Raw genomic sequence first — 22,104 nt, forward strand, 5'->3', positions numbered from 1 at the left:
ATTCATTCAGCGTTGCTAAGCAGCCTGGCTTCATGAACAGTAATATAGGGGATTGCATACCTCTAGGCGTTGACCTTTTAAGGAAATTACTTAATATGATTACAAATATAACCCAGTTAATAAAAATAAAATATTTTGCCCTAAGAGATTTTAGACTACATTTAAATTCTACTAGGGTGCCGGTGCCATTAGTGGACTACCTAAGCTATAAAAAATCATAACAAAATAACGAAAAGCCTTAACAGAGATCTTTTGACGTCAACAGAAAGATTTCACGCTCTACTATATGGGAAAAATATAAAAAGAGTGATAAAACTAATTTTTTAACATAAAAACGCTTGAACCACTATTGGTACACGTGTTCCAGTAGTTGCGCTAGTGCTCCAGTTGTAGACGTTCGGGAATAATACAAGGCATTTTAAACAAAATGGTAAATTTTTACATAGGTTTAACATTTTTCCCTCGGAACAGCAACTTATATCTTTCGAATGAAGCATAAAGATCATCTCTGAGACTTTTATTCATTTTTATACATCCATTTTAAAAACTGCATCCAACCGTTGATCCACTACTGGAACACGACGGCAACTATTGGTGTAAGGGAGCAAATTTTTTTGCCTGATTTTAATTATTTATATGACTTTTTGATAAAATTAAAAGCTGAAATTTGGCAAATCGACTAAACTAGAGGCGATCTATCCACCAAAAATAGCACCTGTCGTTTTTATCAAAAAATGTGCGATTTATTCCATAGTCCAATCTACTGGTACATTACAACCATTGGTACCGGCACCCTATAACCAGACTGTCAACTATTTAATACTTCTGCAAATAGTGATCGTAGAACACAGATTGTTTGGAAACGTTTCAATAATGATAAAATCCCAAATTTTAAAATTCGAATATATAGCCTCAAAACTTTCGATTCAAATGAAAAAATATCTGACATGAAGTGTCAAATAAATACCCTATTCTTTTGCATTCGTATTGCTTATCAGTTATTATGTTATTCCGTTTAGTATCTTATGGGTCCTGCACTATCAATATTACCCACATTATCGAGGAAACCCCGTTTTACGGTAAAATTAAAAAAAAATGGCTTAAAAACTCCTTAAGGAATTCTCGTAGGATTTTCTGAAAAAAAAACCTCAATGTAATTCTTCAAAAACTCTGGGAAAAACCATTGAGGATTTTCTTAGAATAACTGTGTAGCGATCTTTGGAAGCTTTTCTAGAGTAACTACTAGAGAAATCGGTAAAATATTCGGGGGAAATGCAGGGTTGGTAGCTGGGAATCAGCCCAATGTAAATTACTGGAGGAAATGCTACAGGGAAGCCTAGACGAGTCCCTGAATGTATTCAAGAAGAAAGCTCTGGAGTTATGACTATAAGAATATGTTCCTTGACATGATTGAAAGTAACCGTTTTGCCAATAAATTACATTTACAATTAAAATGAAGCTTTTCATCGAAGACAAAATCTCTGGAAAGTATCTGAAGGTTTCTCTGGAAGCTCTAAAATTTCACTGCACGCAGAACAAGGAAAAGGGGTACTTTTTGAGACCATTTTGGTTAAAATAGAGACTGTAGACTAGAGACTAGCATTCATATATAGAACAAGTCCCCTAAGACCACCCCTGATATCACCAGCTCACTGCTAAGAAGCCATGTCCCGCAACGATGATTTGTTTGCTAACATTGAACTGTCTTGGGAAACCACTTCCCAGTGGGAACCGGAGATGGTGGCTCGTTTTATATCACCCCCTTACCCAAACTTACATTCATTCAATTGCTTCACCATTATCGCATACCGCGGCGTAAAGTTCCGATCCGTGTCGACGTTGGCCACGAAAATACGCTTCCCCTGGAAGAACGTCTGGTTCATGCGGAGGGCCCGATCCTCGTCGTACCGGTTGGCAAACTTGACGAAGGCAATCTTCGTCGGACAGTAGGTGCAATCATCCAGCCGGAAACTAAACGACACTATGCCCTTGCAGTCGTTGAAGAATTTGCGCAGCTGATCCTCGGAGGCCGCCTTCGGAATGTTTCCAACGTAGACGAGCGAACCCCCGTGGTGGCTACTGCTGCTACTGCCCCTACTTCGGCCGTCTGAAGGAGTTTCGTTTTCGGGAAAGCAACCGCAGTTGATATTGTGGAGGATTCAGCGGTAGGTGAGGAAGTCAAAACAAGAATAATTATTGCGTCGAATATGACGAAAATTTCACTTGAATCGGTGTACTTACCGCCCATTGCGAACCTGTGAGGTAAACCTTTTGAAATTGGTGGAAACAATCGGATTATCTATAGATTTGTTAGTAAAATTTGCGAAATTTTGCCAAAGTGATAAGCAAAAGCCGAGCCTCACTCGCCTGATGCCGGAGACAATTTTGACAATGATAACAAATGTTAACCAAGTTGTTTTAATTAAGGTAGGAACTACGGTGAAAAGGCTTTTTTGCAAGACGTTTCAAACCAGGGGGGGGTATACGCAACGAGGTTTGCCTACCGTACATGTTTTGTGGGTGTATTCGTTTGGCTCACAACGCTGCTAGGCATCCCGCTGTTTGAGTGTTGAAATGCATCAGCATTTGCTGTCTGGCATGGCCCGCGTTCGACCTGTGCTGTTTGGGTCGCCCCGTGTGAGAGATGATGCTGTTTGGGACGGCCCGCCCGAGAGATGATTGTTAGGCGAGCTTTGTTTGTAGTTGACAGCCGTACACCCACCCTGTTTCAAACCGTTCCAAAAATCATACGGGAAAAAAATTCTGTGGTAAAATTACTATTTTAGCTGACTATACGCCAATAAGGCTATCCATGAGGACTTTTCGTGATAGGACTGACAGCCAGAAGTGTGAATGCAACCGAAATGAAAGAGTAAACAAATCATGCGAGTGTTATCGGAGCTTTACATTTTCCTTTGTAATCGAAAAGTCACTCCGATCGCCAAACGTCAAATGCACTTGGTAAACAAAAAAAAAACAGCTGATCACAGCTGTCTCATGGATTGCCTTATTCTTGAAACCAGCGGGGTGAAATGAGCCAATAATCAGCTACCCAACATTGATTCAATATGGCGTCCAGTGTTTTTGTTTTGGTTGTTTTGGGACTGGCAAAACACATGTTTTTGTGGGTAGGACCCGGATAAAAAATACAATACAAAAACAATATAACGTATTGGAACAGTGCCATCCAATATATTGGAAATACAATACAGTATATTGTAAAATGACACTACAATTACAGTACAATATATTGTTTTGAACAGTTCACTGTATGGTATATGAGATTTTTGCAATATAATGTATGGGTGGTTAAGTATCGTAACAATACAAATATAGATATTTTCTCATACAAACATTTTGAAAATACAATACAATATATTGTTCATGTATTGTCTTGATAAGCAATTCGTGTATTGTTGTACAATACAAAAACAATTCATCAAACTGTATCATGGTTGCATTCGTCGTTACAGCTAATGTCAAGTGACTTCTAAAAAACTACTTATTTTGACTTTTTGAATATTTTCCACCCAACATTTCTTGCTTTTTGAACTTGTTTTGTTTATTTCTTTCAGCAAAGCTACATAGAAAAAAACAACAGTTGTTTTACGCGAAAATAGGAATTTGACCAAAATTGTAAGGTATAAAACCAATTAAAAACAATACAATGTTCTGTTACAATATATTATATTGTTTTTGAATTGTATATCCAAACATGAATAATATTTCTTCGACATTCAATTACAATACGCTGTATTGTATCCAATACGTTATATTGTACATTAATGGTTTATTCCATGCACTGAATGATACGTTTTTATCCGGGGAGACATCAATGGTACCTCGCTGATGCGTAAAACATTCAGCAAAATGATGAAAAAAGGAAAAGCGTCGTCAAATTCGACGATTCCACGCGATATGTTTAATTGTCAGAAACTAGCGCTAGTAGCACATTAGGGGTCGTTCTAATATTACGTAACGCAACAGGGGGAGGGAGGGGGTCTTACATTGTGTTACGGTCTATACAAAAAATTAAAATTTTCTATACAAAAGCTGTTACGTGGGGGTGGGAGGGGGTCTAAAATTAGCAAATTTTGCGTTACGTAATATTTGAATGAACCCTTAGCCGTTTACTCGAAAATCTGGAGTAAGTTAGGGCAAACCAACCAGAAAGTGGATACCAAAACGCGAAGTACCAAAACGATGTGAGGAAGAGCCAAAATGTATGCAGTATGACAGTCGTGCCAGTCCTCTGCTTGAAACTACCATGGAATTTCAGACCAATTTACTATGTTTACGGTACATCCCACAACATTACTGGTATATTTGACAGAAATAATTTACAACAATCTGATTTCGACTACAGACATGGTAAAATCAAGCGCATTTCTGGTCTGCTGAAAATTGCCGGTGCGAGCGCTTAAATTAACCCCCTAAAATGGTAGTTTTTACCGCACATTTTTTTGCGTGCAGGAATGATCTTCATCTAACTGAACAAAATTTGTGGTAAAAATTATTATGTTGATGGTTTAAATTAAATACACAGCACCACTTTATTTGTGCAGACCACCCACTATATTTGTTTCGAACAAATTTTGTCTTCTATTTTACCATGGCAGCAGCATAAAAAGAAATCAGTCAAAATGGATCATTAAAATAACCAAAACGGCCGCTATGGAAAGCATAGATAGCGCCACCGTAGCCTTGTGTGTTTGACAGAACAGCAATGCTGTCACAATGTTAAATCTCATATACAGTGGCGCCTTTGTTTTGATGTGGTGAGTGTCGTAATCCTTGGCCATTCTTTTCCAAAAAATAAACAGAAATCGCGGAAACTAACTTTCGGACACGTGAAATCAATCCGCCGCGAATTAATAGAACTCGAGAAAGACGTCCAATCGAAGTAACGTTAGCCAACAGAATGTCGACCTCTCATCAAAGCAGCGACCACGACCCTCAGCAGCGGTTGCGAGTAGTATCGTTCCTTTGTGTTCGTTTAGCTCGGTCTTGGCTGTTCGTTCACAACCGAAAGCACCTACACTAAACCAAACCAAATTCCCCGATGTATATTCTCTGACTTTCCGTTTGGCAAGTCTAAACATCTACTCGTCATATAATCTACCGACACACACACACATTCTCGTTTCTACGAAGTATGTCTACCATCATCTAGACGTCTGTTAGCATTCGCAACCCGAATATACCCCACTTCTCATCCCGCAACGCTCTCCGCAGAGACGATTCTATTGTGACGCTCAATCAAACGCACCACGGTTTCTTTCATTTGCCGATTCCTATTCGTATAGCCTTTTTCATCTTTCCGGGTACACGCTCAAATCTAGCAACTAAGATCTCGTGTGATGTTTTACTTCAAATGTTTTTTTGTTATAGCATATTTATCTACTATCGAACAATATTTTTTATTAGATACAAAACTTTATTCTAGATATACTAGTTATTTTTGATTTAATGTTGAAACGCTAACAATTACTGTTGATATTTTGTTCTATTTATTTTTCTGATTTATCAAAGATCCTTTATCTACTACAATATTCCTCTCCTCTACTCTTGTTAAAACAAAAAAAAAGTTTTATTTAAAAATAAATATAAAGCTTTATTTAAAAAATATGTTTGTTTAATTCTGTAATTTTTTGACTACTCTGATTTAATCCAAATCCCATCCAAATCCAATCCAAATTCAATCCAAATCCAATCTAAATCCAGTCCTATTCAAATCCAATCCAAATCCAATTTAAATCCAAATCCAATCAAAATCCAATCCAAATCCAAATCCAATTCAAATCCAATCCAAATCCAATCCAAATCCAATCCAAATCCATTTCAAATCCAATCAAAATCCAAATCCAATCCAAATCTAATCCAAATCCCATCCAAATCAAATCAAAATACAATCCAATCCAATCCGAATCCAATCCAAATCCAATCCAAATCCAATCCAAACCCAATCCAAATCCAATCCAAATCCAATCCAAATCCAATCCAAATCCAATCCAAATCCAATCCAAATCCAATCCAAATCCAATCCAAATCCAATCCAAATCCAATCCAAATCCAATCCAAATCCAATCCAAATCCAATCCAAATCCAATCCAAATCCAATCCAAATCCAATCCAAATCCAATCCAATCTAAATCCAATCTAAATCTAAATCCAATCATAATCCAAACCAAACCCAATCTAAAACCAGTTCAAATCCAATCCAAATCTAGTCCATATTCAGTCCGAATCCAATCCAGACCAAATTAAATTCTAATACAAATCCAAATCGTACTCAAATCCAAATCCACTCAAAATCCAATGCAAATCCAATCAAAATCCAATTAAATCCAAATCCTATCAAAATTCAATCCAAATTCAATCCAAATCCAGTCCAAATCCAATCCAAATCCAATCCAAATCCAATCCAAATACAATGCAATCCAAATCCAATCCAATACAAATCCAATCCAAATTCGAATCCAATTCAAATCCAATCCAAATCCAATCCAATCCAAATCCAAATTCAATCCAATTCAAATCCAATTCAATCCAAATCCAATCCAATCCAAATCCAATCCAATCCAAATTCAATCCAATCCAATCCAAATCCAATCCAAATTCAATCCAAATCCAATCCAAATCCAATCCAAATCCAATCCAAACCCAATCCAAATCCATTCCAACTCCATTCCAAATCCAGTACAAATCCAATCCGAATCCAATCCAAATCCAATCCAATCCAAATCCAATCCAAATCTAATCCAAACCCAATCTAAATCCAGTTCAAATCCAATCCAAATCTAGTCCATATTCAGTCCGAATCCAATCCAGACCCAATTCAATTCTAATACAAATCCAAATCGTACTCAAATCCAAATCCACTTAAAATTCAATCAAAATCCAATTGAAATCCAATTAAATCCAATCCAATCCAAATTCAATCCAAATCCAATCCAAATCCATTCCAAATCCAATCCAAATCCAATCTAGCTCCAGTCCAAATCCAATCCAAATCTAGACCATATTCAGTCGGAATCCAATCCAGACAAATCCAAACCCCATCTGAATCTAATCAATATTCATTTCAATCGAAACCCTTGGAGTTTTTTTTCTTCTGTTAAAGTTCTTTCGTCCATTTTTTTGTTGTTGTTTCAAAGTCACAAAGACTTCTTGTTTCGATTTTTTTTTTGTTTGGAGACCTCTCGCTCCGTAAATCATTTTTTTTTATCCTTGGAGACCTCTCGCTCCGGAATTTACTTTTTTTTTTTTAACACTGGAGACCTCTCGCTCCAGTTTTAATAACAATATTTTCCGTAGAGACCTCTCGCACTACGAATTCACCAAAACATTTCTTTTCCTTCAATTTTCAATTAACTTTCCTATGCTTATTTCAAAATTTTTTCATCTCATCTCCTCACTAAGCTGGAATCCACGTGGCTCAACGATACACCGCCATTTTGTTAACACTCCCTGATTTTTTTGTTCTATATTTCAGGTAATATTTCTTTTTCTTCAAATACCAATCAGCTCACTAAACCAGATACTCACCAGACGGGAGCATTAACTGCGCCATTGTCGTAATCCTTGGCCATTCTTTTCCAAAAAATAAACAGAAATCGCGGAAACTAACTTTCGGACACGTGAAATCAATCCGCCGCGAATTAATAGAACTCGAGAAAGACGTCCAATCGAAGTAACGTTAGCCAACAGAATGTCGACCTCTCATCAAAGCAGCGACCACGACCCTCAGCAGCGGTTGCGAGTAGTATCGTTCCTTTGTGTTCGTTTAGCTCGGTCTTGGCTGTTCGTTCACAACCGAAAGCACCTACACTAAACCAAACCAAATTCCCCGATGTATATTCTCTGACTTTCCGTTTGGCAAGTCTAAACATCTACTCGTCATATAATCTACCGACACACACACACATTCTCGTTTCTACGAAGTATGTCTACCATCATCTAGACGTCTGTTAGCATTCGCAACCCGAATATACCCCACTTCTCATCCCGCAACGCTCTCCGCAGAGACGATTCTATTGTGACGCTCAATCAAACGCACCACGGTTTCTTTCATTTGCCGATTCCTATTCGTATAGCCTTTTTCATCTTTCCGGGTACACGCTCAAATCTACCAACTAAGATCTCGTGTGATGTTTTACTTCAAATGTTTTTTTGTTATAGCATATTTATCTACTATCGAACAATATTTTTTATTAGATACAAAACTTTATTCTAGATATACTAGTTATTTTTGATTTAATGTTGAAACGCTAACAATTACTGTTGATATTTTGTTCTATTTATTTTTCTGATTTATCAAAGATCCTTTATCTACTACAGTGAGCACTTGCAAAAACTACCTTCAATGATCCATTACTATGTTTCCTAGTTATATTAATGGCCAATAAAAGTAATTTTTTTAACCATCCCTTGCATAGCAAAAATAATGTAATTTGCATTGAAGTTATTCAGCCGATGTAATAAAAATCGAAGTAACATCAAAAGGCTTATTCACAAATTTTATAACGCTGAAGGGGGTGGGTGGGTGTCCTCATGTTGTTACGGCTTATACAAAATTTGTAAAATATTCACACAAAAAGTATTACGAAGGGGTGGGTGGGTATCCAAAATGGCCATTTTCAGCGTTATGCAATATGTGAATAAACCCAAAAATCAGATGTATAATAGCATGTTTCTGATGTTATATTACATCGCCCTGAAATTACACGAAAACAAGATTTCAATTTCCCATTACATGGTACTTGTGTAATGGGGCTCTGCACAAAAATCAGTCCCTCTCTTTCACTCTTCCATGAAATAAGTAAACAACAAGGCCAGTAAACGTGTCAAAATCCTATACAAAATGAAAACAGTGCAGAGCCCCATAGGTATTCACATCTAAAATATACAGAAATATATTGTGTATTTCTTTCACTACTGGACTGTGAAGTGCGGTCTTATAAGTGCGAAAGCGTGAATAAAAATGCGGGATTGCATTGAATCCGGTTGGTGTATTCAGAGCACTTATTCTTTGATTTACGACGAATAAGTCCCCCGAAGACACCTACCCGATTTGATGCAATTGCGTACTTTTATTAGCGTTTCGGCACTTGTAAAAACTTCTGCGATAATCCAGTGGTGAAAGAAATGCGCAATATTATACAGAAACCACTGCAACCAAGTCACTCCGATGAACGTTCTCCTATTACACAGATTCAAATGCTATTTTGCATTCCTAAATGATGCGATAATATGTCTCGCAACACTGCTCCTGATGGTTGTGGCAGTCCGCGTTACCGCTTTTGTTCGGTAGTGAAAGTGAAAAGTGAAAATATGATGAAGTGGAGTGCTATTGAGTTGATATTGTATTTTTTGGTAAAATCAAGAATGCGATCGCAGCTCTGTTTGGAGTTGCGAACTTATTTACACAGTGAGAGAAAATGGCTCAGAACAAAGTATGAAAACTCTCTTGATTTCTTACACCACATGCAAAGCAAAATAAATAATACTTCACAAAGATTATCAATATTCCTTGCCAAATTACACATCAAAATTGATAAAAATTAAATAGTTTTTAGTGAAATTTTGACGTTAGAAATTTTAATTTTACATGCTGTATAACATTTCATTGAAGTTCGTCAATAATGACTTAGTGTGTAAGATGTCAGTTTAGCCGTTTATTTACATCTGTGAAAGCCGCCCGGAGCAGTGATGAGAAAAGTACTGGAGCAAACATTTACCGCCTCTACATTTACATCTTTCTACCCGACCATCAAAATCCAAAGCAAACCATGACCGTTCAAAACCAAAAAATGTCACGGCTCTTCAAAACTGTAATCTTCTTCTTCCTAACGTTTTTCAACCCCGAATGCGAAATGACTCGAGCACAGTGGTGACACGATTTTTGCGGTTTTCGGGGTTTTGCATTTTTGCTCGATAAAGGTAGCATGAAATTGAACTTGTTAATATGTATCGCAACGGAATGAGTGTGCTCTTTCTGTTAGAGCTAATAGATTTCAATTAGTTGAAAGCACTAGCGAAATATTAGCGATTAAATGATTTAACACTTTTTTCAGTCATTCACCTTGGAATGGCTGCCCGAAAACGGTCATAGTGGAGAGACAAAAACAGCTAAGTAGTGTGTGAACCGTTGGCAGCGCAACGCCTGATGGTATTGATGCTGCTGCTGCTTCGTGTTTCGGTTGAATGGCAGAATCGATGAACTGTGGTGAATTGTGGTCACAGTTCCCAAGACTGGCCCGGAGTCGTCACAGCCGCCGTCCCATTAGGTCGTATGAATAAACTGAGCAAAAGCTTTTACTTTACTCAAATCCACCTGTCAGATTGTTTTCTTGAGCATTTACTCAAGTTGATATGATAAAACTGAGTACTTGAGCATTTACTTTTCGAACATCACCATTCTTATGAATAAAGCGGCAAAAGCTGAGTAAATGCTCAGAAAATCCTGAGTCACCTACTGACCATGCTCAGTTGAAAACAACAACCGAAAATAACTTTGAAAATTGTAAAAAATGATGTATTCGGGCTTTTATTATAAATATGCCGTTTCCAATAGTAGCTGACGTGGGCGATATCCATCAAGCTAGTCGGACTGAGGTCTGTTGAGGAGCTTAAATAATCGTGTTTGCCTTGTTCAACATTTGGATTGTGGAGATTAATTTGCAGATTCTGCAGCGTGGGAAAATGCAGACCAACCTGAAAGAAAATTAGGTTCTTTTATTTTTGAAAAGCCGAACATGCTTTTTTACTATCAGCCTAATCAGGATTTCGATTCGGATTCAGCCCCTCAGCATTTACAATCGATGTAAGATTTTACATAGCTAGGACAATGCAGACCACAACACGTTTGTTTTCCGAGTAAGGTTGCAGCCAAGATTTTAGCCAGGAGCAAACTGCCTTTCTAATAATATATTATATATAATAAATTTAATACAAAAACGACCATATTTGATACCTAGTGCTAAAAAAAATTTCCCATTTCTACTATGAAACGTAATCATTCTGAAGACATCACTGGTAGATTGAAGATTGAATACATTTTATGAACCTTTGAAAAACTTTTATGAACCGTATTAGAAATATTAGAATAACTTCAGGAAATCTTACTTATAATGTAATCTTAAGGAGATTTGAATCACATTCGTCGAATTTATGTATACCAGAGATTTTCGGGATTCCTTATACAATTTTATGTCAAATCTTGCGATGAAATATCTACAGAATGTCTACCCATCTTAGAAAACCCGGGAATTGCAAATGGCCGGGCAAAATACGGGGAATATACGAGAAATACTAGAAAACTTCGGGAAAAAATAAATTATGTACTTGGAACATAAGAATTTATGTTTGTTTCAAATTTAAGCACTGTGGGCGAGATTATAAACATGCAGGGAGGGAAACAGCCTAAAAATAAAAAAAAATTAAATCCATAAAATTCACATCATGACTGACTTTTTGTAAGGGGCTGTTCATTAATTACATACGTTAGACAATTTGTGATTTTTTTTTATCTCCCCTACCCCATGGTAATACTTTTTGTATGAAAATAAAAAATAAATTCTATGGCGCGTAAGAAATCTCAAACTCTACACCTCCCCCATTAATCCTTACGTAATTAATGGATTGCCCCTAAGTGACTGGTAGGATAGTTTACGTTTCTACTTATTTTTTTATACAGATCCTGCAAATTAATCGATGAACTCCTGAATAGATGTTAAGAAGATTTGTTTTACAATTTTATATATTTTTAGTGAGCTGCTTTGGAGATTTTAAGCGGCAAGATATTGAGTAAATTCAAAAACTGTCTTATGAGCTCCTTGAACATATTCTAGAATGAAACTTAGGAAATTATAGCATATAGTTTTTGTGAGTTCTTAGTGGTTCCCTATTGAATTCAAGACAGAATTATTAACAATTCCTGTCAAACGGATTGCTTATGAATGTGATTGGATTTCTACCAATATATGGCATTCTTTTTAATGCTTTATTAACACGATTTTACAGCTTAAGTTTAATTTTTTACTTAATGAATAAAAGGTGAGCTTGTTAGAGCGAACTACCCGACTAGATACATATAATAAAAATAAAATAGAATTTTACCAGAGTATGATTTGCATATCCCATTATGATATAATTTTGTTAGACACTGTTATCCACAGAAAATATTTAAACAAAAATATATCATAATATGTTATATTTATTTTGAACATGTTTCTATTTGTTTTTTTTTTACATTTTTTTAATAAAATTGAACACATATCAGTGCATTTCAATAAGTTAAGGTTTTGTTATAAAAATGTTATGATCATCATTTAATAATTGAATAATTGCAAATGATTAAAAATTAACTTGTTGTTACACATTTCCAATATTAAATTGCTTGTAGTATTATACATTTACACATTTTTCTGTTTATTGCGCGGAATATCATGTCTTATTAGGATTTTCTTATAATTATTAAAAAAAAACTCGTAATTAAAATAGTTACCCCGTATATTACACAGTATTATAATTTTGATACATTGTATCAAAAATTATAACTGGGTTTGATATGTTGTTGATAGATTTAAAACACATTTAATTATATTTATTATACATTTCATATATTTTTTTGTTATAATTTTAGTTATTTTACCAACATCAAAATTGTATCAATCTGTGTTTGATAAAATCTTTGTATCATAATATCATAAGGTGATATAATTTTGTTGTGTGCCCATAGTCGGGCATCGGATTTTTTTTTTTTTTTTGAGGTCATCGTTCCTCTCATAAAGATCTCTCCTTGGACCCCCGGGAGTTTCACCAGATCCACAATTTCTGCAGAAAGCAGCCATGGGCCATGTCTTACGCAACATTCTTGGATAAGAGTCGATTGTTAAACTTGAACTTTTCTCTATTGTTGAACTTTTTTTTTTTATTTTATTTTATTTTATTGATGTACAAGGGGGTCAGGGGCCAAGTCTCCAGCATAAGTTTAAAAATAACACCTTCCATAATACACCAGGGGTTTTGGAGTTTGGAAAGTAGGCAACGCAACATCTTTGACCAGAAGGTTCTTTAAGTTTTGCTTTTACTCTAGACTTCCCCTACACGTATGAATGATGCAAGGTCGAAAGAACATGAATCAGTCATACATATAACGGTAGTGAAGTGTTTTGCCTAAGGATATGTGAAAGGAGGGATTTTGTGTGGTGTTTTGTAAATCGCTCTGTGGAACAAATTTGTTATTAGTTAAATAATAAGTTCATTTGATTTACCTTTCAATTAGTATTCAATGATTACAGAAACTTTATACTTAACAAAGGCGTGGAGTGCAGCAAGCTAGGTGGGCGGATCAAGTGCGTATCGATTTGGCGAGCGTGGGGCAGAACCGAGGATGAAGAGATGCGACCGCAAACCGACGTTTTCTCGGCCATTACGCTGCCATGATAAGAGATGCTCTTCCTCTTCGATGAATTATTCCTCGAAGCGGGTTAGATATGAAAACAAGGATAAAGAGAGAAGGAATATTAGTGATTATTACATGCTTTGTGGCAGTATTGGCGTACATGGAAGTCATACAAAATTCGCTCTTTGGATTCCCACGATAACAATCCCTGAAACCAATGATAAACAACAAAAAAATAATCCAAAAGAGCGAGAACCTTGATGTTTCAATGTATGACAATCCAGCTTTATTGCATGTGAGAAGTTCTTGGTGATATTCTCACAACGGCCATTCAGAATGGTTCGATAATGTAGATAAAAGATGTAGATAAAAGATCATTATGATAACATTAACGCGACGACATGTTAGTAAACTCAAAACGATTATTATATTTGCAACTGTTAATTTAAATAGTTAAGCTAAGGGTCGGTTATTGCATATAACTTTATAGATAAGCAGCAGTAAAGCACGAACGCGAATCCATCCCATCTTCAAATGCACAACACTTCATTCTGGAATTTTAGAACGTCCATGTTGTAACTTGTTCACACAAGAAATCTGCCTCGACCGAGTTGGCAGAACGCGCCCATACCCCTTTCTGAACCAAAGGACAGGGAACTAATACCATGATACCTTAATTACAAATACTAAAGCTACTTCTATGTTATTTCCACTACTACGCTCACGATAATTATGTTATGATCGTTAGAATAAAAACGATAGAGGTTACTACTACATAACAGAAATACTACCCAAAGAACGCTATTGTCGCCAGTGTTGGTGTGATAAATGCAAAGTAGTGCAAAAATGCGTAGGGGATTAAATAAGTTATTAATTACAGCATTTTGTTCAACAATATTATATTATATTATGAAAGATATTTCAAAATGAAAAATTTCAGTAACAGCAGTGCCATCCCGACTAGAGGCTTATAACAAAAATATAATAAAATTTCATCAGAATATGATATGCATATCATATTATGATATAATTTTGTTAGGCTCCGTTATCCATAGAACATAATAAAACATAAATATAACATAATGTGTTTTATTTCCCTTTAAGATATTTTTTTGTTTATTTTTAACAACTTTATAACAAAATAAATAGATAGTTATGCATTTCAATTATATACAATATTATCGTATATCCAACAGTATTATAATTTTGATACTTTGTATCAAACATTATAACTTGGTTTGATATGTTTTTGATAGAATTAAAACACATTTTGTTATGTTTATGTTACTATTCATACACTTTTTGTTATAATTTTAGTTATTTTAACAACATCCTGCATCAAGTTTGTAACAACCTATGTTCGAAAAAAACTTATAACATAATAACATATGCTGATATAATTTTGTTATGTACCCTTAGTCGGGATCAGTTTTCTAATTATTATACATATATCAGTAACATTACTAAACTATCTCTAACACCGCTACAACCTACCTTACTAAATAACGCAATACCGTAAAATGCCGTAATTCAGAACATTTAGGAATATTTCTCAAAAATCGTAAATTATTGTTAATGACAATTTTAATTGGAATTATGATGCATTACCAGCGTATACAAATAGCGGTATGGACAAATTTCAAAATTTTTCTTAAATTTCGATTTATTTTGGACCAAATATGCGGATTTAGGCGATGCGCTGAATTACGGCACCTTACGGTATTACTAAGGTAATAATTACTACATTGTTAGTAAACCTAACATAAATGTCTATTTTCAATGACCTGTGAGACGCAGAGACCACCCGCACCCACTCTTGCGCCTCGTGGTCTACTGAAAAAGATTTATGTATATTGAACTAATACTACTATTAGAAATAGTGCTACTGATGAAGGTGATCGTTGGTTTCCCAGTCTTATTAGTGATTTGAGTGTTAGTAGAGACTGGTAGTGAGCCCTGCCGGTCCCTCCAGCATTACGCGTAGTTATCTGGTGTTAGATCATGCGACAGTAACTAAACTCATGCTGAAGGTGTGATAAATCAAGTGTAAAATATATTTAAGCATTGAAACACATGTCATTATTTAATTTAAAACTATTAGACTAGCTTACATTTTATAAGTTATAATTACGATTATTTTCGCGATCAATATATTAGTATTAGTATATTTCACAATATCAACAATATGCAATCACTTGATAAATCACCGTCAATCCCATCACCTAAGGGAAGGGTTGAACTTTTCTCTATTGTTGAACTTCGGTCTAAATTACGATAGAGCAGAAATTACTTTAGATAGTTATGAAATCTATCCAAATTTTCTTCTAGTTCTAGGGGAGAGAGGCATTCTTGTTATTCAACGGATTCGAAAGTAAGAAGTGAATGAAAGAAAAGTGAATTGATTTACCTAAAAAACAAATATCTGGTCTTTAGGCAAACTTTCAGTTCCAATAATTCATAACGGTTTGTCAAAAAGATCGCTTGTATTTGTCTATTGGATTTTTTAATTAATCGTTTATATCTGTTTATTCGAAACTCTTTTAAAATCCACAGCATTAAAAAAAACATTAAGATTAATTAATATACAAATCCCATCCCAATTCAAAAATTGGAGTTTTTCAATGCATCTCTGGGAGAACTCATCGATGATATTGCTTCAAAGGCAAAGGCAGACCTGGTCATCAGCTTCCTGAGCTTGCTCATACTAGCCAAAATGACCGCAATAGTTCTTTGCCATTGCCTCGTACAGCACCGGGTACATGATGGATCCGTTAGAATGTCGATCGTTGTCGTTTGGTGAACTTTTTCTAATGACCAAACTGGATCCGATTCCGCTGTAAAGCACGGTTACCTGCTGCTTCATGCTGGCTACCCACTGATGAGCACTATTCGGGATGGACAGAACTAATTAACAAGACAAAATAATAATTCATGTGCAAAACACTAACCGTATCAGTCCCCACTTGAGGTTAACAAAAGTACCGATTATAGTCCTTAGCACTTCCATGCGGCACAGGATTGCTCCAGTTCTGCTCATCACACTCTGATGCTGCCAGTTGAGTTTCACCGAGGTATGTGGCTTTTCCAGCAGCCGGCAGTAAACGGCGCAGCTCAAAAATTTATATATAAATACATATTGCACGGCAAAAACGGGTAATATCCGTAAAGGCATAGCTTTTTTGCACCACTAGAATTCTTCTTTGCAAAAATCAAACAACCAAACCAAAACAACATTTTTGACAAAGTAAAAGCTAAGTTCGAATTTCGAACTTACTCTGAGCAAAGTATCGTTTTATTCATACGGATTTGAGTAAATGCTCAGAGACTTTACTTTGCTCGAATCGGGTTGAGCATGAGTAAGTGCTCGGTTTTATTCATACGACCTATTGTTTCGACTTTGACTTCAAGGGTGGAATTGGCGGCTCTTTATTGCTACCCCAACGTGTAGCTGGTTCTAAAATGTAAACAACCATACATAATTACGACCAAACAATGGTGGAGGCGTAATCAATAGACCATTTCCGTCAGATCTTACCCCCTATTTTTATATTTTCCTTCGAAAGACGATTATTTTTAATGATTATTGACGCTTTCAGATCTAATTTATATGCTCTCCTGATTTTATTATAATTTTTTTTAAACTTGAGAATTCACCACATTTTGAGTAGTGCGGCACAGTTGTTTCAACCCTGTGGGTAAACAAAGTGGAGATTTTTCCACAACTTTTAATCTCACCCCTGCGTTAAGCGTTTGTAGACCTAACTAAATGTCAATTTCAAATCAAGCAAACGACGACCCGACAACTTCGTAGAAATCTGAGACTCACATCGGATAGCAATTACCGTTCGATATCTTATGTGGTCAAACTGTTCCGGAACCATATGGCCAATGGAGTATGTAAATACTTCCCCGTTTTACCACTCATAGATCTCCCCGAAATATCCTCCACGACCATAACAAATAACCCCTTCATCTTCCCGCCGGAGACCTCTGCCGTGCTCCGCGATAGTCCTCGAAAAGGGCTCTGCTCCCCCAACGACCCTGTGCCCGGCAGCAAACTGGGGACGAAGATTTTATCGTCCGTCAGCATACTGTTTATGCATACTGATTGATGCATTCCAATGGAAGCTGCAATTAATACCGTTTGATACCTGCTGCTTGTGTCGTCAAACTGTTCCGGAACCGCATGGCCAATCGAGTATACATACTTCCCCGTTACACTACTCTAATAAATCTCCCCGACTATCCTCCACGACCACAACAAATATCCCCTTCATCTTCCCGCCGGAAGCTTCTGCCGTGCTCTGCAATAGTCCTCGAAAAAGGTTCCGCTCCCGGTGGCAAACTGGGGAAGATTTCACCGTGTGACAGCATACTGTTTCGATCACTCGATTCCAATAGAAAATGCAGGGATCCGAACAGACCGATGACCAATCTCAAGAGATGCGATCTTCCGGATTTCAGCGAAAATTTCTTCGCCACCCTCAGCCAACCACAAATCCGGAAGAGAGCGGGAACATTTTCATATCCAAGCGGAGCACCACAGCAGTCACAGGTGATAGAGATGAAAAGGATACCAGTCGTTGTCCTGAAAAGTTTCGTCGTGCTGGATCTCTTCTACATATTTTAATACCGTTGGTGGAACTGAAGTTAAAAAATTGGCGGCCATCAGCAGCACCAAGATGGTTTTGTTGATTCCAGCCACGGTGGAAGTGGCGGATGAAAATATAAACAAAGGTATCTGTCATGATTGATCCGAATCAGCTGATCATATATTCACCACAACGTGGAGACAAAAATCATAGGAGAAAAAGGGGTCCGATAAAAATCGGAGAGAAATAAATTGTAGCGAACCATGGGGTGTACTGTCGTGCCGTAGTTTTTCATTGTTTTTCAATAGTTAGAGGCTTCAAAACATATGGGTTCCTTGGGAAAATTTGTTCAGTAAATTAACAGAAAGCATATAAGCCATTAAATTTTTTTCACGGAAATGGTCTATTTTGTCGAAAACATCTATTTTGTAAATTCAGCTGAATATTCTGATTAAATTGCCAACAGCGCACTGTAGTAGCACGTAGCAAACAATTCTCGCGTAACTTTTCAAAACGTCCTAAGTAACAAATGTAAACAAATCGAGATTATCATTGCAAATCATTTGCGTTGCACCACTTAGCAGCACACTAGAACACTCGTTCTGATATATTAACAATAAATTAATCTATCAAAAGCTTAACAAAATAACCAATGTTCAAAACTGCATCGCTTTTAATCAATTGTTACATTGGACCTTTGATCAGAGAACCAACCACATGTCCTATGTAACATGTATGAATAAACACGATTCTAATGTTACATTGGACATTCCTGAATAAAGCTTTGAAATGGAGTTTAAAAGGTAGAATGATTTGTAGAAGCGTGTCTGAGACACTACTTAGATGTATAGATTGCCATAATAACTGCTTCTCAATCATTTCAGTCGATATTTTCAGAGTCGCACTGCCTCGCAAAATTGAAAACGCTCAAGTGGCAAAAAGAGAATGAGTTACACAAAACGGTATTTTGGTCTTTTTGCCAAACCATGTTTTACCGTTTCGATGGATTGGATCAGCTGCAACTTCTCTTTTCATATTATTAGCACATTGCATGCATATAGGGGAATGATATTGAGCACAAGATTGAGCATCATGATGTCATTGTATCAATCTGATTCAGATGCATGATCGATCAAGCGTATAAATATGCTTCCCGGCAGCAACACGAGCAACGTACATGCGCGACTTGCTCACACATATTTTCAGAGCGATCAATCACCGAAGAGAGGAGAAGCTGTATGTTGTTAGGCGTGGGCTCCTTTCTCAAGTTCCTACAACAAGATGGACGGCGTCGTCATCGTCATCATTCCCCACCGCAATTTCTTGTTTCAACCGACGGCTGGTGCTGATTGCAACACAGCCGTCACCACCACCACGTCATGCAGTGGGAAACTCACACATGATCATGTGGGCGAAACCGTCATAAAAACGGGGGAAAAATTGAGGGAGAATCAGTGAGAGAGCAAAATGTCCTACATACAGCTCAACGTTTCCCTTCCTTCTGTTGTTACATAGGACACATAGACGGAGGGGAAGAAATGACGTCGTGGGATTGAATGAATCAAAACAAAGCATAGCTGGTGTCTCCAATTAGCACACCGCAACAAAATGTCGATATTTTCAGAGTCGCTCTGCCTCGCAATATTGAATACGCTCAAATATAAATAATAATATTAATATTAATAACAAAAAGAGAACGAGGTACACAAAACTGTATTTTGGCACGGCAGCAAAACGAGCGACGTGCATGCGCGACTTGCGCACATATAGGTATTTGCAGAGCAATAATTCACCGAAGAGCGGAGAAGGTGTATGTATTTGTTTGGCATTGGTTTCCTACAACACAATCGACGGCGCCGTCATCGTCATCATTTCCCACCGCTATTTCTTGTTTGCGCCGACGGCTGGTGCCGAATGCAACACAGTCGTCACCACCCATCGTGCAGTGGGTAACTCAACACGAACAAGTGTGGGCGAAACCAGCATTGAAACGGGGAGAAGATTGAGAGAGAAACAGCGAGAAAGCAAAAAGTCCCATGTACAGCTCAACTTTTTCCCTCCTTCTGTTGTTACATAGGACACACAGACGGAGGGGAAAAAGTGACGTCGTGGCATTGAATGAATCAAAACAAAGCACAGCTGGTGCCTGCGATTATCACACCGCAACAAAATGAGCAGTTCAACTTGAATGTTGGAGCAGTTCAACGCACGTGGATACAAAATGAAATAAAACATGCTTGCTGTGTGCTCAAATCAAAATGTCCGATGTTACTATAACTGAAACAAAATGACCGAAGTGAATGTCCAATGTAACAATTGTTGAAACAGAACGACCTATATGATTTATCCTATGTACATATTTTTGGTCAAAACGTCCTATCTGATGTTTTTATAGATTCCAGTGTAATTTCCAAATAAATTGACAAAATTTCATTACTTACGTTGAACTCTATTACACTGCTTCCCTCTACAAGCAACACAGTGGGGAAAAATTGTTTCATTTTGATACAGTTTCAAAATATATTTTCACAACCTTCAAGCTCGATTTACTCGAAATGTGTGAATTGTTAGATAGGCCGTTTTGAAAAGTTACGCGAGAATTGCTTGCAAACAATAGGTCGTATGAATAAACTGAGCAAAAGCTTTTACTTTACTCAGATCCACCTGTCAGATCATTTTCTTGAGCATTTACTCAAGTTGGTATGATAAAACTAAGAACTTGAGCATTTACTTTTCGAACATTGAGATTCGTATGAATAAAGCGGTAAAATCTGAGTAAATGCTCAAAAAAATGTGAGTCACCTACTGACCATGCTCAGCTGACATAAGCAGGCGCCAAAAGTAGCAGATTCGTGTGTTGAAATTTTAATGTAAAAAAACAATGTATTCTGGTGATTTTATTAATTTACCTTTCCCGATTGTAGCGGACATAGATGGAAATTATATAAATCGCTCAGTAAAAATGTATAAGCCTAGGCGAGAAGGCGATGATAATAATTTCAAAGATCTCTATCGATTTACTCGTGAAAATGTTGATCATGTAACACAAGCATTTCTGGGAGATAGTTTTGAAAATCGAGGTGGTGCGTTATCGAATGTTCAAAGGATGAAATGCTTTTTAAGATATGTCGGTGATCCAGGATTCCAGGTAATGAATAAGTATTTCAGTGATTTTTCCAATTGATATGAATTTTTCATTGTATGTTACAGGTAGGTGTAGGAGAGGACTTGGGTATCCACCAAACAACAGTGTGCAAAACGATTTGGTCTGTGTGCAAAGAAATAGTTGAGAAAGCTGACGAGTGGATACATTTTCCAAACACACCGGACGAATTTGAACAGGAAAAGAAAATGTGGCAAACTAAATACAAATTTCCAAGTGCCATTGGTGCAATAGATTGCACTCACATTCTGATCAATAAACCAGGCAACTACAAGGATGAGTTTGTAAATAGGAAAGGGCTGAATTCCTTCAATGTACAAGCAACCTGTAATGCCAAAGAGCAGTTTACAAGCATGGATTGTGAATGGGCTGGATCAGTACATGACGCACGAATATGGAAAAACTCAAATGTCTTCAATTTGATTCAGGAAAATCAGGCTGGTGCGATTCTTTTGGCTGATGAAGCATACCCTCTTACCCCTTGGGTAATGACGCCATACCGAGATCCTGTGACATCCTTACAAAAAGTGTTCAATGTGATTCACAAGCGAGAAAGAGTCGTCATAGAGCGCGTTTTTGGACAAGTGAAACAAAGATTTCCATTACTGCAGTCAAAAGTAAGGGTAAAAACCGAAAAAATTCCTCGTTTCATCGCTGCATGCTTTGTTCTGCACAACGTGGCGAAACATCTTAAAGATGAAGACTTTGAACCAGCGGAAACAACCACCTATGATATAGAAGTACCCAGACCAACCGTGACTGATGCTACAGTATTGCAGAGAGGACAACGACGTCGCGATTGTATTGCGTCATATTTGCGAGGTGGAAGTAATCGTTGAAAAAGAAATAAATATATGTATAAGTGATTTTTATAATCTAGAATAAAAACATATTAAGCGTTGGACAATAAATATAATGTGTACAGAAATTCAAATGACGCT

At 36.8% G+C, this 22,104-nt stretch overlaps 3 protein-coding genes across 3 annotated transcripts in view; 1 reads left to right on the plus strand and 2 right to left on the minus strand.

Annotated features, from left to right (window-relative positions):
• Positions 1-2,396, minus strand: part of LOC5574046 — a 32,736-nt gene extending 30,340 nt beyond the window's left edge. The window contains exons 1-2 of the mRNA XM_021857594.1: positions 2,242-2,396; positions 1,778-2,107 (exon numbers count right to left, since the gene is read on the minus strand). Coding sequence (XP_021713286.1) covers positions 1,778-2,107; positions 2,242-2,248 — 337 coding nt within the window. The 5' untranslated portion in view covers positions 2,249-2,396. The remainder of the gene's footprint in view (positions 1-1,777; positions 2,108-2,241) is intronic.
• A 13,537-nt stretch (positions 2,397-15,933) lies between these two features.
• LOC110674614 lies at positions 15,934-16,776 on the minus strand. The gene is made up of 2 exons (XM_021838709.1): positions 16,357-16,776; positions 15,934-16,293 (listed from the first exon to the last, which is right to left on the minus strand). Exons 1-2 carry the CDS (start codon positions 16,578-16,580, stop codon positions 16,113-16,115), a joined length of 405 nt encoding a protein of 134 aa, XP_021694401.1. The 5' UTR covers positions 16,581-16,776; the 3' UTR covers positions 15,934-16,112.
• A 3,835-nt stretch (positions 16,777-20,611) lies between these two features.
• LOC110681546 (putative nuclease HARBI1) lies at positions 20,612-22,080 on the plus strand. Its single transcript, XM_021857595.1, has 2 exons — positions 20,612-21,148; positions 21,211-22,080. The coding sequence occupies exons 1-2, from the start codon at positions 20,882-20,884 to the stop codon at positions 22,000-22,002; spliced, it is 1,059 nt and encodes a 352-aa protein (XP_021713287.1). The 5' UTR covers positions 20,612-20,881; the 3' UTR covers positions 22,003-22,080.
• The last annotated feature ends 24 nt before the right edge of the window (positions 22,081-22,104 follow it).

The sequence above is a fragment of the Aedes aegypti genome, chromosome 1, assembly GCF_002204515.2.
Source record: "Aedes aegypti strain LVP_AGWG chromosome 1, AaegL5.0 Primary Assembly, whole genome shotgun sequence".
NCBI classification, from domain to species: domain Eukaryota; kingdom Metazoa; phylum Arthropoda; class Insecta; order Diptera; family Culicidae; genus Aedes; species Aedes aegypti.